Source organism: Pseudorca crassidens, chromosome 20 (assembly GCF_039906515.1).
Source record: "Pseudorca crassidens isolate mPseCra1 chromosome 20, mPseCra1.hap1, whole genome shotgun sequence".
In the NCBI taxonomy this organism is placed as follows: domain Eukaryota; kingdom Metazoa; phylum Chordata; class Mammalia; order Artiodactyla; family Delphinidae; genus Pseudorca; species Pseudorca crassidens.
Window position 1 is genome coordinate 29,316,850 of NC_090315.1, and position 19,932 is coordinate 29,336,781.

Consider the following 19,932-nt stretch of genomic DNA (forward strand, 5'->3'; position numbering starts at 1 on the left):
TTTCTGTTTTGCAAATAAATTCATTTGTATAATATTTTAGATTCTACAAATAAGTGATATCATATGATATTTGTCTTTGTCTGAGACCTAGAGATTATCATACTAAGTGACTTACTTCACTTAGTATGATAATCTCTAGGTCCATCTGTGTTGCTGCAAATGGCATTATTTCATTCTTTTTTATGGCTGAGTAATATTCCATTATATACATATACTGCATCTTCTTTATCCTTTCATCTGTCGATGGACATTTAGGTTGCTTCCATGTCTTGGCTATTGTAAATAGTGCTGCTGTGAATATTGGAGTGCATGTATCTTTTTGAATTTGAGTTTTCTTCAGATATATGCTTAGGAGTGGGATTGCTGGATCATATGGTAGCGCTATTTTTAGTTTTTTTAAAAAAATATTTATTTGGTTGCACCAGGTCTTAGTTGTGGGAGGCAGCATGTGGGCTCCTTAGTTGTGGCATGCGAACTCTTAGTTGCGGCATGCATGTGGAATCTAGTTCCCTGACCAGGGATCGAACCTGGGCCCCCTGCATTGGGAGCGTGGAGACTTATCCACTGCAGTGCCAGGGAAGTCCCTCTATTTTTAGTTTTTTAAGGAACCTCCACACTGTTTTCCATAGTGGCTGTGACAGTTTACATTCTCACCAACAGCATAGGAGGGTTTCATAAGGGGGATTTTTTTATAGCCTTGTCATAGATTTTTTTTCCAATCTGATAGGTGAAGGATATATTTCAGTATAGTTTTAATTTGCATGTCTGTGATGAATGTGGTTGAGCATCCTTTTGTATGATTAAGAGAAATTTGTATTTCTCTTTCTGTGGACTGTTTATACATATTTATTGTCTATTTTAAAAAGTTGGATTATCGTTTTTTTCTTACCAATTTCTTCTTTATGTGTTAGGGTTGTAAACTTTTTTGTGATATGAGATGCAAATGTTCCTGTTTCATTTGTCCCTAACCCTCATTTGTCATTAGTGTTTTTAATTGTTTGCTTATCTGATTGTCCTCATTTTTAAACATTGTGATAAAATATATGTAATAAGATTTACCATTTTAACCATTTTTAAGTGTACAGTCAGTGGCATTAAGTATATTTACAATGATGTGCAACCATCACTGCCGTTTCCAGACCTTTTTCATAATCTCAAACAGAAACTCTATACCTATTTAGAAATAGCTCCCCATTTCTCTCTTCCCTCAGCCCCTGGTAACTTCTGTTCTCTACTTTCTGTCTTTATAAGTTTGCCTATTCTAGATACCTCATGTAAGTGGAATCCATACAATATTTGTCCTTTGTATATAGCTTATTTCACTTAGTTTAATGTCTTTTGACTTTGCTTTAGGTGATTTTTGTCATGCAGGATTTAAAATTTTTACATAGCTGAATTTATCAAATTTGTTAGAGGCTTCTGGATTTTGTCATTCCAAGGTTATAAAGGAATTTCTCCATGTTTTCTTCTAGTACTCTTGTGGTTTTATTTTTTACATTTATTTCTTTGATCCATTTTTATTTTATATGGTGTATGATGTGAAATATGGATCTAATTTAGGTTCCAGCCCCCTGCCCAGATAGTTACCCACTTGTCCCAACACCATTTATTAAAAAGTCCATCTTTTTCTTCCTCCTTTGAGATGCCACTTTCATCATACTGAACTCCCACATATACTTCAGTTATTTCTGGACTTTCTATTCTGTCTGTTCATGCTTCAGCACCACATTGTTTTTAATGATTCTTTATAATATGTTTTAATAAGAGCCCTAGTCCTGTCTCATTGCTCTTCTGAGTTTTCCTGTTATTCTATATTGTCTTCTACAAGTTTAATAGTTTTGCTTTTCACATTTAAGTGTATAATACACCTAGATTTTATTTTGTGTAGGATATGAGGTACATATACCCAATTTTCTCTACCATGCTTGCTGGGTATAAATCAAGTTTTAACATATGTATATATGGATCTCTTTCTGTGCTCTACTCTTTTTCTACATTAAGACCTCTAGGCCTTTATCATCATAGCTTTAGCAGAAGTCTTACAGCTGTAAGAGTACATTTCCCTTCTTGTTCTTTCTCTTTTTTTTAATAACTAAAAAGGTTTATTAAAATTAATAACCAAGTGTTTTAATGGACATCAGAAGAGCAAAACAATAAACCCTGAGCTTGTTCTTTTTCTTAATGAGTGTCTTGGCTGTGATTGGCCTTTGACTCTTCACTGTAAATTTAACAGTCAGCTTCTCAGATACTATGAGAGTTCCGTTGGGATTTTGATTGGAATTGCAGTTAAGCTGTGGAATAATTTGAGGAAAATTGACATTTCTATTATATTGAAACTTCTAATACATGAACAATGTATAGCCTTTCATTTGTTTAATCTCTTTTTAGTAAAATTTTATAATTTTCTCCATTTCTTGCATGTATTCTGATACATTATAAAGTAAAACATATTTTCTAATAGTTTTTTGGTTATAAGTAGAAATATAGTCTACTTATAAAAACAGTTGTATTGAGATCTAATTCACATACCATATAATTCACTAGTTTAAGCCATACAATTCAGTGTCTTGTAGTGTATTTACAGATATGTATAGTTATCACAACAGTCAATTGGAGAACATTTTCATCAACTCAAAAAGGAACCCTGTACCTTTTAGCTATAACTCCATTATCCCTTCATCCTCCTCAGTCCTAGGCAACCATCAGTCTACTTTCTGTCTCTGTATGTTTGCCTATTGTAGACATTTCATATAAATAGAATAATATAATCTGTGCTCTTTTGTGACTGACTTCTTTCACTTAGCATAATGTTTTCAAGGTTCATCCATGTTATAGCGTATATCAGTACTTCATTCTTTTTTATGCCTGAATAATACTCCATTGTAATAATATATCACATTTTGTTTATCCATTCATCTGTTGATGACACTTGGGTTCCCTCCATCTTTTGGCTATAATGTATAATGCTGCTACAAACGTTCGTGTACAGGTTTTTGTGTGGATGTATGCTTTCATTTCTCCTGGGTATATATCTAGGAATGGAATTGCTGGGTCATATGGTAGCTCATGTTTAATCATTTATGGAACTGCCAGACTGTTTTCCAAAGTGGCTGCACCATTTCGCATTTTACAGCAATGTATGAGAATTCTGGTTTCTTCATTTTTTTGTTGTTATTTGACTTTCTGATTCTAGCCATCCTAGTGGGTGTGAAGTAGTATCTCAGTTGACTTCTGTATGCTGAGTTTTGTTATAAACAATCTTATTAAAATCTTTTATTCACAGTTTATCTGTAGATTGCTTTTTTAGTAGCAAGTCATTATCATCTGCAAATACTGTTTTACCTCTTCCTTCTAATCCTTATATCTTTCATTTTTAAAATATGGTTTTGTTATCCTAGTGTCCCTGTAAAATAATATTGGATAGACGTGGTGATAGGAGGCATCTTGGCCTTGCTCCTGATCTCAAAGTGAATGCTTTCAGCATTGCACTATGAAGTATGATGTTCATCATAGGATTTTATTGTTGTTGCTGTCATTTATCAGGTTATAGAAGTTACCCACTATTCTCCATTTTCAAAGAGTTTTATCATGAGTGGATATCGAATTTTTTTTTTTTTGGCTGTGTTGGGTCGGGTCTTTGTTGCTGCACGCGGGCTTTCTCTAGTTGCAGTGAGCGGGGGCTACTATTTGTTGCGGTGCATGGGCTTCTCATTGCGGTGGCTTCTCTTGTTGCGGAGCACAGTTTCTAGATGCATGGGCTCAGGAGTTGTGGCTCACGGGCTCTAGAGCGCAGGCTCAGTAGCTCTGGTTCATGGGTTTAGCTTGTCCGCGGCATGTGGGATCTTCCCAGACCAGGGCTTGAACCCATATCCCCTGCATTGGCAGGCGGATTCTTAACCACTGCGCCACCAGGGAAGTCCCTAAATTTTATCAAACTTTTTTCTTTATATATTGAGGTAGTCCTATGTTTCTTTTCTTTTAATCTGCTAATTTTCTAATATTAAATTAGCCTTACATTCCTGATATAAGTCCACTTTTATCATGAGTCATGCATTGCTTGGTCCAGTTTGCTAATTTTTGCATGTTTCAGAATTAAAGAACAAATTTGCATTGCATGTTTAAAAATTTTTTTACATAGTGCCCTGGAATGGGCTTGCCTCAGGAAGGGCCTGTTCCTTGGAAAGTGTTGGGGTAAAATTAAAAAAAAAAAAAAATTTAAAAATGCATGTGTTTAAATTAAAAAAACATTTTTGTTTGGTAAAGTACATATGGCATAAACTTACCATCTTAACCATTTTTACATGTACAGTTCAGTGGTATTAAACACGTTCATAATTTTGTATAACAATCATCACCATCTGCCTCCTTAATGCTTTTCATCTTGTAAAACTCTGTACCCATTAGGCAGTAAACGCGCATCTCTCCCCTACCCTCAGCCTCTGGCAACTGCTGTTCTATTTCCTGTCTCTATGATTTGGATTACTCTAAGTACTTCATTTAAGTGGAATCGTACACTGTTTCTTTTTTAATGATTAGCCATTCCACCCCGCCACTCCATGGTAACCACCACTCTACTCTCTGTTTTTCTGAGTTTGTCCTTTTCAGATTCCACATATAAATGAGATCGTACAGTATTTGCCTTTTTCTTCAAAAAATTAAAAATAGAATTACCCTACAATCCAACAAGCCCACTTCTGGATGTATATCCAAAGGAAATGAAAACAGGATCTCAAAAAGATGTCTGCACTCCCATGTGCATTACAACATTATTTACAGTAGCCAAGGTATGGAAACAACCAAAATGTCCATCAACGGATAAATGGATAAAGAAGATGTGGTGGAATATTATTTGGCCATGAGAAAGAAGGAAATCCTGCCATTTATGACAGTGTGGTTGGACTGTGAGGGCATTATGCTAAGTGAAATAAGGCAGACAGAGAAAAACAATCTTGCCAGAGGATTCTCACTTTCATTTATTCAAAAAGCCATCTTTTGGATTTCTTAATCCTTTCTAGATATATTGATTTTCTGTTTCAGTAATTTTAAAAATTATTTTTTCTTTGACTTTTTGTGGATTCTATTTTTTTCTAAACTGTTTAGTTTGAATGCTTATTAGCTTGTTAATTTTTAGTCTTTTTTTCTAGTGTAAAGCATCTAAGGCTATAGATTCTCTCTATGTACCCAACTACCTACATTCCATAAAATTTGATATATAGTTATCTTGTTACCATTAAATTTGAAGTGTTTTGTAATTTCCTTCATGAGTTTTTTAATGTAATTCATCAACTATTTTAAAATGTACTTTAAAAATTTTCAGGTGTCTGTTTTTATCGTTATTAATTTTCAATTTGATTGATATGGTGAGAGAATATGATACTAATCCTTTGACATTTGTTGAGGCTGGCTTTATGGCCTAGTACGTGATCAATTTTCAGAAATGTTCTGTGTGTACTTGAAAAGAATGTGTTTTCTTCAATTTTAGTTGAATGTAGTTCATGCATATTTTATATGTCCCTTAGGTCAAGCTAATTTATTATGCTATTCAAATTTTATGTATCATTACTGAGTTTTTAATTGTGAGGTCTAACAGTTACTGAGCAAGGTATATTAAAACATCCTCATATGATGATGGATTTGTTAATTTCTTCTTAATCTATAAGTGTTTCCTTTAATTTTGAAATTGTTATTTGCTACATACAAGTTTAGAATTTTTATATACCTAGAATTTAGAATTGTTGTGATTTAGAATTGTTGTGATTTCTCATTATGTGGTGACTGCCTCCATCTCCAGTAATTTTTTCTTTTTTTTTTTTTTTTGCCTTAAATTCTGTTTTGTATGATATAGATAGGTTTTCTTTTGGTTAGTATTTTCCAGGTGTGTCTCTTTTTCATCATTTATGTTTTAGTTATGTCTCTTATAATCACATATAGTTGGTTTCTTAATATAGTTTGACAATTTTTATATTTTAACTGAAGATTTTAATCTATTAATAGTTATCATTGCTGACAGTTGGATTTATTTCTACCATCTTGTGTGTTTTCTATTTGTGCTACTTTATCTGCCCTATCCCCAGTGTGTTTTTTTGGATTGAGATGTTTCCCCCCGCCCCACCTTCTTTACTCCATTTTCCCACTCTATCCCACTTGTTTTCTTTTAGACAGCATGTCATTTTTTAAAAAAATCCATTCTGATGATCTCTGTCTTTTGCTGTTGTGTTTAATCTATTAACACTTAAAGTAATTTTTGTTTTTTATGTTTTCTATTTGTCCCTCTGTTTTTCATTCTTCTTATAGTCATTTTCTACCTTTTTGGTAGATTATTTGAAAAATTTTAAGAATTATATGTTAATTAATCTATTGGTTTTAAAGCTATATTTCATTGTAATATTGCTTTTAGTGGTTTCTCCAGGGATTATAGTATATATCCTTAATGTTTTAGTTTAGTTCGGGTTAATATTGTGCCAATTATATACATCAGTATAAGGTGTAGAAACCTTGTAACCATGTAAATCTAGTTACCTCTTCCTCATTATTTATGCTATTAATTGTCATGTACATTACATCTGTGTACTTTAAAAATGCACAAGAAAATGTTATATTTTTTGTTGAAATAATCATTTATATTTTAAAGAATTAAAAGATCTGTGCATCTATTTATCATTTTCCTTCATCCTGAAGAACTTCTTGTGGTGTTTGTTGAAGTGAAGTCTTCTAGAAATGAATTTCTCTTAATTTTCTTTGTCTGAGAATGTCTTTATCTTGCCTTCATATTTGAAGGATATTTTGGGTATATATAGAATTCTGCTATAAAGTTGGTTTTCTGTGATTTTCTGGCCTTCACAGTTTCTGATGAAAAGTCATCAGTAGCCTGAATCATTGTGACCCTGTATGTAATGTAATATGTTGTTTTTCTCTGTGTGCTTTGAAGACTTTATATTTGGCTTACAGCATTTAACTATGATGTGCCCAGAATGATTTTCTTCATCTTTATCCTGGTTGGCATTTGCTAAACTTCTTGAATTTGTAAATTTATATTTTTAACAAAGTAGGAAACGTCTAGCCAATTTTCCTTCAAATGTTTTTTCTGTTCCTTTCAGTGTTCTCTCTTTCTGTACCTTCAATTTGATATATGTCGAAATTTTTGGTATTGTCCCTTATCCTTAAGGTTCTGTTAATTTTTTTTCAAATTTTAGTCCCTCTGTTCTTTAGATAATTCTTTTGTTCTACCTTCAATTTTATTCACTTCCCCCTCTTTTATCCGCATTGTGCTTTTAACACATCCAATACATTATGTTTTGAGATATTGTATTTTTAAGTTTTTAAAAGTATTTTAAGACTTCCCGTCCAGTTCCTTTTTTTGTTTCTCTAGTTTTTATTTCTCTGATGAGATATTCCTATCTTCTCCTTCACTATAAGCATATTTTTCTTTACTTCATTAAGCACAGTTATAATAGCCTCTTTACAATTCTTATCTGCCAATTACAACATCAGAATCATCCATGCATTGGTATCCATTGCAGTTTTTTCTTTTTAGACTGTCAGTTTACTGTTTTGTTTTTTTTTTTGGTATGTTAAGCAATTTTTTAAGTTTTTTGTTTTGTTTTACTTTTACTTTTTTTTTTTTTTTTTTACGGTACACGTGCCTCTCACTGTTGTGGCCTCTCCCGTTGTGGAGCACAGGCTCCAGACGCGCAGGCTCAGCGGCCATGGCTCACGGGCCTAACCGCTCTGCGGCATGTGGGATCTTCCCGGACCGGGGCACGAACCCGTGTCCCCTGCATTGGCAGGCGGACTCTCAACCACTGCGCCACCAGGGAAGCCCTTACTTTTACTTTTAGCATTAGTACAAAACCTTCATAAGAAGGTCATTTTAGTTGTAAGCCAGTAGTAGTTCTCCACCTGTGGTGATTTTGCCCACAGAAGACATTTTGCAATGTCTGGAGACATTTTTGATCAACGCATCTGGGGTAGGAGTACTGCTTGAATCTAGGGGATAGAGACAGAGATGCTGCTAGACATCCTACAATGCAGCAAGCAGCCCTCCACAAAAAAAGATCTGGTCTGAAATGTTAGCCTTGCCGAGGTTGAGAAGCCCTGTCCTAATAAGCAAATTCTGTGAGTTATGCTAATTTTATAATAACTTGCTGGATAGCTAAGGGGAATCCCTTGTAAAATCAATTTTCTTTCATTATTTATTCTTACAGGAATAATCAACTCTATGCTAATATTGTCTCACCAGAACCACATGGATAAATGTAATTTAACTTGTCTTACCAAATCAAATATCTCTGTGGGTATTTCTTTTTCTTTCTTTCTTACCTTTTTTTTTTTGTTTTAAATGTCCAAAGGGTACTTTCGAAAGCTCAAAATCTTATTAGTATAACCATCCTTTTTACGTACCTTAATTGAATTTCTTTGAATTTTCCATTTTACAACTAAATATAATTCATTATATCAAGTAAGTTGGGAGGCTGGGGAAATCATTAGTTCAGTAGTATAATTTAAGAAAGAAAAAGATACCTGAAATATGAGGTTGGCTTATGTATAATTAATTGTGTTTTTCTCAGTTTGCCGTAGAATAAAGATTTGAAATGCCCCCACCCCCTTTTTTTCCAACTCCAGAGCTGTATTTCTTTCTGTATACTTTTTCCATATCTCGATTTGGTTTGAAATGTAAATGATCTTGGGTTCTACAGTAGCACTTAAGAAGAAAAGAAAAGAAAAAGCTACCATTTCTATTTTTCATGTGATGGAATTATATATAACCTCACAAAGAATTCATCTTTAGTAGTATTTATCTTCAAAAACATTTACAATTACATTTTATTTAAATAGTGATGTAAGATTAAAATAATCAAAATTAGTTACATGAATCTCTTAGGAATCACTTGTCAGGCAAACTTTGATCTTATAGATCAGTGGCAGTCATTGTCATTGTTACTGGCTCTCAGAGCAGTGTGACAGGCAAGGCAAAGAATGCTTTTTTTTTTCTTTTAAACCTTGATTTTCATAAACCATGAATAGAAGATAATTAGGAATGATACCAGCTTTTATTACATAATACACCAATTATACTTTTTTGCCAACAAAATAAAGCTTGCAAATAGACTTTAAAAAGCAAAGTTGTCTAAACGAAAATTAATTTCATTTATTTAAATAGGTCTTCATCTATATTTCATGTCATCATTAACACCCATTTCTTGAGAGAGAAGAAAATAGTCATAATCTCATTTAGTTTCTTAGTTTTTTTTCTTGCCCTATTACCTTCACTTGTAGGACAAAATTATTTACAGCATTAAAAAATTTTTTTGGAAGTGGTTGAACAGTTGATGAGATTAGGAAAGAATTCATCCTATTCAGTTGCTTGTTACAGTAGGCTTCTGAAGAATACCATTGACTAAAAATGCAGGAGTCTTCAGCCTGTTAAGAGTTTTTCATCTCTTCATTACTGTTTTTTTTTTATTTTTTAATTTATTTGTTTTTGGCTGCATTGGGTCTTCGTTGCTGTGCACGGCCTTTCTCTAGTTGTGACGAGCCGGGGCTACTGTTCATTGTGGTGCCTGGACTTCTCATTGCAGTGGCTTCTCTTGTGGTGGAGTATGGACTCCAGGCATGCGGGCTTCAGTAGTTGCAGCACACGGGCCCTAGAGAGTGCGGGCTTCAGTAGTTGTGACGTGTGGGCTCAGTAGTTGTGGTGCGCAGGCTCTAGGGTGCTCCGGCTTTCAGTAGTTGTGGCGCGTGGGCTCTAGGGTGCAGGCTCAGTAGTTGTGGCACACTGGCATAGTTGCTTCGCGGCATGTGGGATCTTCCTGGACCAGGAATGGAACCTGTGTGCCCTGCATTGGCGGGCAGATTCTTAACCACTGTGCCACCAGGGAAGTCCCGTTTGTTACTGTTTTAAATGTTAAAAACCTCTAACATAATCTAATTTGACATTATATTCAGGTTCTTAAACCTGTTGTGATGAAGCATATCAATTAGTGCCTCCCCTAAATTTCTGCTTTTTTTAGTCCAATCTGTGTTGTCTTTTTTAGTTTTGGGGGTTAGGAATGTAATACTAATTTTGTTTTTCAGATTATGTAGTACATTCATGTTCGCACAGAATTTTCAAAGGGTGTATGAGACCTTTTCCTCCTAGCATTGCCCCCCAACTACCTAATTATCTTCTGCATCCTTCTTGATTAATTCGTTTCTTTGTTGTTCAGTGTTTGCATATTTTATACACTTTTTTGTACCTTCTTTTTATAATCTTAACAATTTTAGTGAGTTTTAACTGACATACAGTAAACTGCACATATTTTAAGTATATAGTTTGTTATGTTTTAACGAATGTGTAGACCAGTGAGACCTTTACCGCAGTCAAGATAGTGAGCATGTCCATCACCCCGAGGTATGCCCCCCTTGTGCTGGCTTCCTTCCATCTGCGTGTCCCATCCTCCAAAATCTAGGCAACCATTGATCTTTTTTCTGTCAGTGTACATTTGTTCACATTTTCCTAGAATTTTATATAAATGGAGTAACTCAGGATGTATTCTTTTTTTTTTGGTCTGACTTATTTCATTCAACGTAATTATTTGTTGACTCATCCACGTGTCCCTTTTGTTGCTGAGAAGTATTCCATTCTATAGTGAGAAATAATATATATATATTATATATGAATAATACATATTATATATGTATAATATATATTATATATATGCATTATATATATTATATGTGTGTATAATGTATATATAATATATATAAATGTATAATATATATATATGTGTCTGCCCCTGAGTCTTGCTAATGTTTGGTCTTTGACCCAGGTTCCTGACACAGAGCTCCTAAAATCCTTTGGAATTTTCTGGGTGATAGAAGTGTCTTTTGTTCTTATGAGGTGATTCTTAGTGGGCTCCTGGATGGAGGCTGGTCACTACAGAGACCAAGCCATGATTAGAACTTTCAGCCACAGCCGCATTCCCTGCAGAGGGGAGAGGAGCTGGAAATTGAGTTAGTAATCAAGCATGCCTATCTGATGAAGTCTCCATAAACATGCCCATAGTATGGGGTTTTGAGAGCTTGCAGGTTACCGCAAAGCTTATGGTCTTTTGGGACTGAGCCCTTAACTTGTGGGATTTGCCGCTAACCCCAGGTAGATAGCGTCAGAACCAAATTGAATTGTAGGACACCCAGCTGGTGTCACAGCTTAGTGTGGGAAAACTCCTCACACATTTGGTGGCCAGAAGTGTCAAAATTGTTGTGAGCATGAGAACAAAGGGAAAGACAGCATGTTTTCCCTATAGGCATAAGGATATACCATTTTGTTTTTTCATTCACTTGTTGGTGGAATTTGGCTTGTTTCTGTTTAGTTTGTGGCTATTATGAATAATGCTGCTATGAAAATTCATGTATAAGTCTTCGTATGGACATAGGTATTCATTTCTCTTGGGTAAATACCCAGATGTGGAATGGCTGGTACTATTGTAGGTGATTGTTGAACTTTAAAAACAAAACAAAACAACAGCAACCTGCCAAACGGTCTTTCCAAAGTGGTTATACTATTTTACATTCCCAGCAGCAGTGTGTGAGAATCCCAGTTTTTGCATATCCTTGCCAGCGCTTGGTATGGTCAGTCTTATAAATTTTAGCTATTCTAATAGCTATATAGTGACATCTAGTTGTAGCTTTAATTTTCATTTTCCTGATGGCCAGTGATGTTGAACATCTTTTTATGTGCTTATTTGTCATCTGTATATCTTCCTTGGTGGAGCATCTATGCAAATCTTTGGCCAATTTCTTGTTAATTTATTTTTATTATTGGGTTTTGAGAATTCTTATAAATCTGAATATAAGCCCTTTGTCAGATACATGATTTAAAAATGTTTGAGATTATTATATATTTGTATGCAGTTGTAAGAAATAATACAGAGAGATCTTGTGTACCCCTTACACAGTTTTCCCCAAAGGAACATCTTATACAACTACAGTGTAAGATCACGGCCAGGGTGTTGACATTGATATGGTCAATATACAGAACATTCCCATTACCACAAGGATACTTCATGTGGCCTTTTTATTGTCACACTGCCCGTCTTGTCCCCAACCTCTCCTTAACCCTGGCATCCACTAATTTGTTCTTCATTTCTACAGTTCTGTCATTTCAAGAATCCTTTTGAGCTTGGCTTTTCTCATTCAGCATAATTCTCTAGAGATTCATCCATGCTGTGTGTGTCACTGGTCTGTTCCTTTTTATTGCTGAGTTACAGTCCATGTTATGGCTGTCCCACTATTTGTTTAACAGTTTACCCATTGAAGGACATCTGATTTGTTTCCAGTTTTTAGCTGTTATAACTAATGCTTATAAACATTTGTGTAGAGTGAACACAAGTGAACATAAGTCTTCATTTCTCTGGTATAAATATCCAGGTGTGCAACTTCTGGTCATGTGGTATTTGCATGCTTTTTAAGAAACTGCCACACTTTCCCAGAGTGGCTGTACCATTCTACATTACCGTCCACAATCTATGAGTGATCCAGTTTTTCCACATGCTCACCACCATTTGGTATGGTCACTAGTTTTTACTTGAGCCATTCTGAGATGTGTGTAGTCATATCTCACTACGGTTTTAATTGAATTTCCCTGATAGCTCATGATGTTGAATATCTATTTTCATGTACTGATTGCCATTTATGTATCTTCTTTAGTGAATTTTGTTTTCATCTCTTTTGCCCATGTTTTCATTGGATTATTTGCTTTTTTACTGTTGAATTTTGAGAATTCTTTATATATCCTAGACACTAGTCCTTTGCAAATTTTTTTTTCCCAGTCTGTAGCTTATCTCTTCATCCTCTTAACAGAGTCTTTCACAAAGCAAAAGATTTAGATTTTTATGGAGTCCAGTGTTTCTGGCTGTTTTTGTATTTCTCCTCTGTTCCCTTCTTCTCTTGCTCTCTTCCTTTGTGGTTTGATGACTTTGTTTAGTGGTATGCTAATATTCCTTTCTCTTTATCTTTTATGTAAAAAGTTTTCTATTTTTCATTTTTTCCTAAGTGTGTTTGTAATTGCTTATTGAAGCATTTTTACCATGATTGCTTTACAGATCTTTGTCAGATGATTCTAACATCTCTGTCATCTCAGTGTTGGCATTTATTGACTGTCTTTTTAAATTCTTTTTGGCATCTTCCTGGCTCTTGGTATAATGAGTGATTTTTATTTGAAACTTGGACAGTTGGGTATTATATTCTGAGATTCTAGATCATATTTAAACTTTGTTTTTGCCGCTTCAAGGGGTGTGTGTCACCTCATTATGGTCAGGGGAGGCAGAAGTCCAGACTCCCCGCTTGGCCTTTGTTGGAGTGGGTGTGGCCGCTGTGTTTGGTTGCAATAGAGTGATTATTGTCTGAAAGTTTCTGTCTAACTAGGGTTTGTCTTTTCTCATTCTTTGACTAATGAGAGGATACCTTTGTTGGGAGTTTCTTTTGCCTCTCCCCGTTGGCATTTCCAGGTTGCTGCCTTCTTCAGCTCTAAGTCTAGGATATATGAGGCAATAAGAAAACCCAGGGAAATCTCGTGTCACTCCTTAGGTCCTGTGCTCCCTAGCTCATCTGCCTTCTCCTCTTTGCCTTTCAGAGGCTTCTCAGTTTTGTTTTATATGTTACATCCAGAGTTTTTAGCTGTTCTTATCAGGAGGAATAGGAAAAAGTACACCAACTTATCTTCCCAGAAGAGTAAGTTGCCCCTTTTTAAAAAAAGCTAACAGTAGATCGATCATAGGGATCATTTTATATTAGTACATAAATTGCATACTTAATCTTTTGCTTAAATTATTGCATTGTATTTCATTTTATAAATGTATCAATTTTTTTTTTTAGATGTTGGGGGTAGGAGTTTATTAATTTATTAATTTATTTTTGCTGTGTTGGGTCTTCGTTTCTGTGCGAGGGCTTTCTCTAGTTGTGGCAAGCGGGGGCCACTCCTCATCACGGTGCATGGGCCTCTCACTGTCGCGGCCTCTCTTGTTGCGGAGCACAGGCTCCAGACGCGCAGGCTCAGTAGTTGTGGCTCACAGGCCTAGTTGCTCCACGGCATGTGGGATCCTCCCAGACCAGGGCTCGAACCCGTGTCCCCTGAATTAGCAGGCAGATTCTCAACCACTGCGCCACCAGGGAAGCCCCAAAATGTATCAATTTTTTGAAACCAGTCCCCTACTGATGGGCATTAAGGCTGTTTTCAGTCTTTTGCTATTATAAACAATGCTTCAGTGAGTAATGTCATATGTATGTTTCAGTTTGCATGTATCCAGTATAGCTAAAACATTACTTACGTGTTCATTTGATAGAAGAGTCACTTTGTCCTGAAGAAAATTAGAGTATTTCATTTTAGAAAGATCTAATTGTGAAAAGGTCTCTCCTTGGATACGTGCTTACCTCTACCTCCCTATAACTTCCCTCATTGATTCTAGTTCTAACTGGGGATGAAGTTAGGACAAATCCAGCCCCTCTTCCTTGTAGCAACCCTCAGATATTCAAAGATGAGTGTCCTTGACACCTACCTCTTCTGTTCTCCAGCCTAAATAGTTTGAGTCATTTTAGCCATTTCTCATATCGCATGCCTTCCAGATATTCTGAATAAGACCTGGTTTGTTAAAGACACCTTGACACCTAGAGGGGAACAGAATACCGTAGTCTGTATGTAGACTAATTATTGCAATAGAACAGGACTTTGGAAGAAAAGATTTTGGGACTGCCCTGTCACAGTTTGAATTATATTCCCAGAGACACGGTAATGCCTTCCTTGCATGGAGTTAGTAGTATTTCTTGACTAAATGAATGCACTTATAAACTAATGAATTAATGATTCCTGAACTTACGCTTGACTTAAATCCCCAATTTTGTTCACATGTACTTCTGCTTCTGATCTATATTTGTATGGTTGATTTGGGGGACACATGGCAGGACTTTACATTTGTCCCTGTTTAACTTCATGTCGTTAGAACTATCCAGTCTTCCATTTTCAGATCATTTTGGATACTAATTCTGTCCTTTTGTGTTTTGTCTCTCTCAATATCATGTCATCTGTAGATTTTTCTTGTGTGCCATCAATATACTTTTCTGAGTATTTAAATGGGATATATTATACTCATATTTACATTAAAATATTTATAAGATCTTAAAAAAAAGATAACTTCCTGGAAGTGGACTTGCTGGGTCAAAGGGTATGTGTACTTTACATTTTGATAGATAATGCCAAGTGGCCTTCTGTAGAGATTTGTCAGTCTGAATCACCCTGAATGTTGTCTGTATAGGCAGGACTTCTCTCATATGAGACAATTAGAGCCAAAAGGTTATTTTGAAGCACTAGATCACAGTATGCAACCCTGATGTTATCTCTATGGACCTTCCAGGATTTCTTGAACAATTTATCATATAAAATTGTCTAAAATATAAGGAAAATATTTACTTTGATCAGTAGTCTCACTGTAAGGAGATTTTTGCTTTGTTGTTGTGTATAGTATGTTTGGTATTGGGTTTTATAATTCTTCATTCTACCCAAGTAAACTTACATTTTCTTCAGTAGATTTCTCCATGGATATTAAATTCTCATTTGGGTTTGAATTATGCTCTTGTGGCTGATGATGTTAAGCAGTACCTCAGTTAAGCAATTTTCTCAATTTAGTGGGTCATTCAAATCCACAGACATTTCTTGTGGTTTGTTATTGTTCACTGGTTTATTGTTATGATTTCCAACCCAAGTTTCTTCCAGAGGTTTTTCTTTTTCTGATTAAATCGATAAGAGTGATGGGCAGGCTTCTAATTTTATCATTTTGAATGCACTCCTGCTGTGTATATATAATGGGTGCTTTTGGCTTCATTTCTTTTCTCAACACAGTGTCCATGGTGTTTTGTATATCAGTTGTTTATTCTTTTTTATTGCTATGTAATATTCCATTGCACGAACAGATCACAGTTTGTTTATCCATTCTCCTGTAGAGTGCATTGTTCCAGCTTTTGTTTATTACAAATAAGGCTGCTATGAACATTTTATACATGCCGTTTGGTGGACATGTCTTGCTATCTCTTTTAATATCTTTTAATCAGGATTGTTTTAATCTCACAAAATTGCCTGCCAAATTTATTCCTTACTTTGTTTACTTTCTCATACTTGCCTTTTCCTGAGATGGTAATCTCTTAAAATTCATTTAAGATGGAAGCCTTTGATTTTGGATCATGAATACAGTTGTGATAAGGAAAGAATTAGTTGGTATGTAACTGCTGGAGGGCAAGTTAGATATGGCATGTGACCCTTTATCTGCATAGAATTCTGCAGGACTGTCCTATTCCTCAAAGTTGATATTTGAGCCCCTACCTCCCCCATGACAAAGTCTTTGGCAGAAGATAACCACCATTTCCAACTCCAGTGCCCTGCATATTCCTAACCCTTGGAGCGCTCCCCTAGCATCACCATCAGAGTTGTCACCACCGGCTCATCCATTTGGCCTTTCGGTACTGCCAGGCGGCCTTAGTAAAGACCATTTTCTGCCTTTATTATAATCACCACTAACTGTATAGTGTATATAGATTATGGTATACATGTGAAGATCTTTTCAAAATGTACTTACATGCAATTAATTACAGTTAATAGTGGGAGTTAGTTTTCTTTAGTCAATTTGTATGCTGTAATTTGGAAACTTTTGCCAGTGACTAAGAAGTTTTACTTTCACAGTAGCTGTCACATGTGGTATTTAGAGATATTGGAATGGTAACATCATAAAAATATTGGTAAATAGCCTCACATTTACTATATCACTTGGTTAAACACATGGTTATTCAGTATAATTTTTGAACTAAAATAATATTCCATTTGATCACATTATGAGACAGTTAAGATATAGTTCAATAATGCATTCTTCTCCCCCTCCAACTGTGGAAAAAAGTTACCAAGCATCATTTATATATAATTAATTCAATATTATTTCCTTTTTCTTAAAAAAAATAGCCCTTGTGTTTAAAATGTAAAACTTTCCCTCTTTTTCTCTTTCTGTTCTCAAAAATCCACTGTGGGTGATATTGTTTTTGCTGATACATAGCTTTATCAGGTAGGACTCTTAAGTGTCATGTTGGACTCCACGGATATGTTGAACTTTCCAGGGGAAAACTTTCCAGACTGACTTTTCTATATTTGCTTTATGAGTTTTTGTGAATATCTTATGAAAATCACTGGCCTTTAAGGTTTAAAGTAGTCTTTGTATCAAAAACAAAATTATTGCACCAATTTTTCAAAACAGTTTTAAGTGTTTTCTTCAGAAATATTGTTGCTATTTATCTCTGGCTTTCTGCATTATTCATTTGTGTATTTCTCTGTGTTTTTTCTCTTATATGTATATGTGTTTGTGTTATTCTTAACATGTATATATATTTTTAAAAACTGATACATATACCTAACCAGACTTTTTCCAATCTGTGTCCCATGAAATATATTAATCTGAGATGCTAAGTAGAGTGGCACCAAAAACATTATCAAATAAGTTTATTATATCCCTTTTTGAGAGATTCACAATGCATATCAGCATATTAAAGGTTCTGGGGTTATGCAGTAAAGAAGTCTGTTTATCTCAGCATCTTCTAGAGATATTTGAGAGTGGGACACTTCATAACACACAGGGGTGTTCTGGGGATACTGATTTGGGAAATCCTGCAAAAAACTGAGTAAGGTTTTCTTGGTGGTGTTTCAACATATCAAATAAAATTGATTAAAAGTGGTTAAATTTTCAAGAAGTTAAAGCACATAGCTGAATTGTACTTGGGGTGTATTATCTTGTAGAAATTATGTTTTGAAATACAGCAATGATTTATTTTTGGTATGATCTTTTTCAGTACTTTTTATGGCCTTGACGAATTTGTAAAACTACTCTGAAAATTCTGTTTTTTCATTGGAAAGGGATTGTTGTTGTTATTGTCATTATTTGCTCAATTGTTTCTCTTCTATAAGAATTTGCTTTTATCTTTAAAAAACATGTTTACTGTTTCAGATAGCGTTACACAGGAAAGGAGGCCTCCCAAACTAGCCTTTATGTCAAGAGGTGTTGGGGACAAAGGTTCATCCAGTCATAATAAACCAAAGGCTACAGGTATGGATTAATAGAATACAGTTCTTAGTTATTTACATGATTTTTTATTTGCCATAGCATTGAAAAAAGGTTAAAAGGTATTACTCCTTAATGTATATGTAGACTTTCTTCTTGCAAACATTTTTAGTAGTTTACTAAAAAATGTTTATAGATGGTGTTGCTTAAGCCAAGGGTTCGCAACCTTTTCTAAATGATGAAAAGTTTCCTGTGGGGACCTGTGTCTTTTTCTGGTCCATATATGCTGGTTTTTGGAATTCCCTACTTGTAACATTTGTATATATAGTTTAGAGTCACACTGTACAAAATAATCATTTATGGATAATGTTTATAGGATAAAATATGCTAGAGATTATGTGGATTTTGCTAACAGAGGTGGCACAAATTAAATTCCAAACCACTAGGCAAAAATTTTTGTCTTTCTTCCAGAGACTCCCTTACAATACATGTGGAGTTTTTAGTTGTTTTTTGGTTAGCTTCCACATATTTCATAGATGTATAGGGTGGTAGTTATACAAGCTAAACAGCTAATTTAAAAAGCTGCAAGAATTTTCAACTCAGATGTAGGTTAAGAAAAGAATATTTTTTCCTCAATTATCTAGTGAAGAAAACTTTTTCAGCTTATTTAAAAGGAAATTGTACTTTAAGCAATATTTTATGTGACATTGGACCCTGGGAGATGTAGAATTAATAGAATATATAAGTGATAGATAGTATTTTTTATGTTAACCTATGGATCTCGGTAGGTTAGCACCAATTTGCTACTCTCACTTAAATATGAATAGCCTAAAGATTTTCTTAAGATATGTGTACTACTTATGTTGTAGCAGATCTTAGTTATAGGTATGAAGTGTAAAGTTATCTGCTTTAAATTGAAAGAGAAATCAGATTTTGTTGTAGGTTCTTCAGACCCCACTGCTCTCAACGATAGCATGTCCTTTTAGTAATGAGGCAGGGGGAATGTCTTGATGTGTCTGTGGCATAGCTACACTAAATTTTCTTACATTTAATAAATCTAATGTATAAGAAATAATACTGCTTCACTTTTTCAGAGACATGAAGAAATTCAGCAAGGGATTTGTTGACTAAATTCCAAAATGTTTAAACCTTAAATCTTTTAAACCTAATTTATGCATCTATTTATATACATTCAAAGACTGCCTTCTTTTGAGGGCAGCCGTTTTAAAATAATATGTTAAGTTTGTGAACCAAGAGCTTCGTTAAATGAAATTGGGGAATGGTGATTTTGACATTTGGAAATAAGCCATAGTACATGAAATGATTTTTTAAAGCAGTTTGTTTAAAAAAAAAAAAAAAGCAGGCTTTTCTTTTAACTTAACTCCTGTTCTCCTCTTATATTGTTTCTTGGGCTGAAGAATCTTTTTGACACTGCAAAAATGGTTACCAAAATTTTAAAAGCTGAAGGTACTAATAAAATATATTGTGTTTGTATACATCTGTTGGTTGTGTAAATAATTGTTAACACCATATACATATTATTTTCTCTTACGGAAAAACTTTCACGTCATATTGACTTTATTTTTAAAAGGAACTTTTCTTGTTCTATAGGATCTACCTCAGACCCTGGAAATAGAAACAGATCTGAATTATTTTATACCTTAAATGGGTCTTCTGTTGACTCACAACCACAATCCAAATCAAAAAATTCATGGTATATTGATGAAGGTAATCTATAATTTTAGTGTTCTTTATAATGATTCTCTCCTTTTAACTCACTAGAGAAAAAATGGCTTTTTCACCAATATAGATAGTTTTTGGAAACAGAATGAGTAGACCATTCTTTATTAATATTGCTGAATTAAAA

General features: G+C 34.6%; 1 protein-coding gene across 13 annotated transcripts in view; it reads left to right on the forward strand.

Annotated features, from left to right (window-relative positions):
• CYLD (CYLD lysine 63 deubiquitinase) overlaps positions 1–19,932 on the forward strand; it is a 62,369-nt gene that overhangs the window by 15,238 nt on the left and 27,199 nt on the right. For all 13 annotated transcript variants that reach the window (XM_067719858.1, XM_067719860.1, XM_067719850.1 and 10 more), the window contains 2 exons: positions 18,012–18,110; positions 19,677–19,793. In XM_067719858.1, the coding sequence (XP_067575959.1) occupies positions 18,012–18,110; positions 19,677–19,793 (216 nt within the window). The remainder of the gene's footprint in view (positions 1–18,011; positions 18,111–19,676; positions 19,794–19,932) is intronic.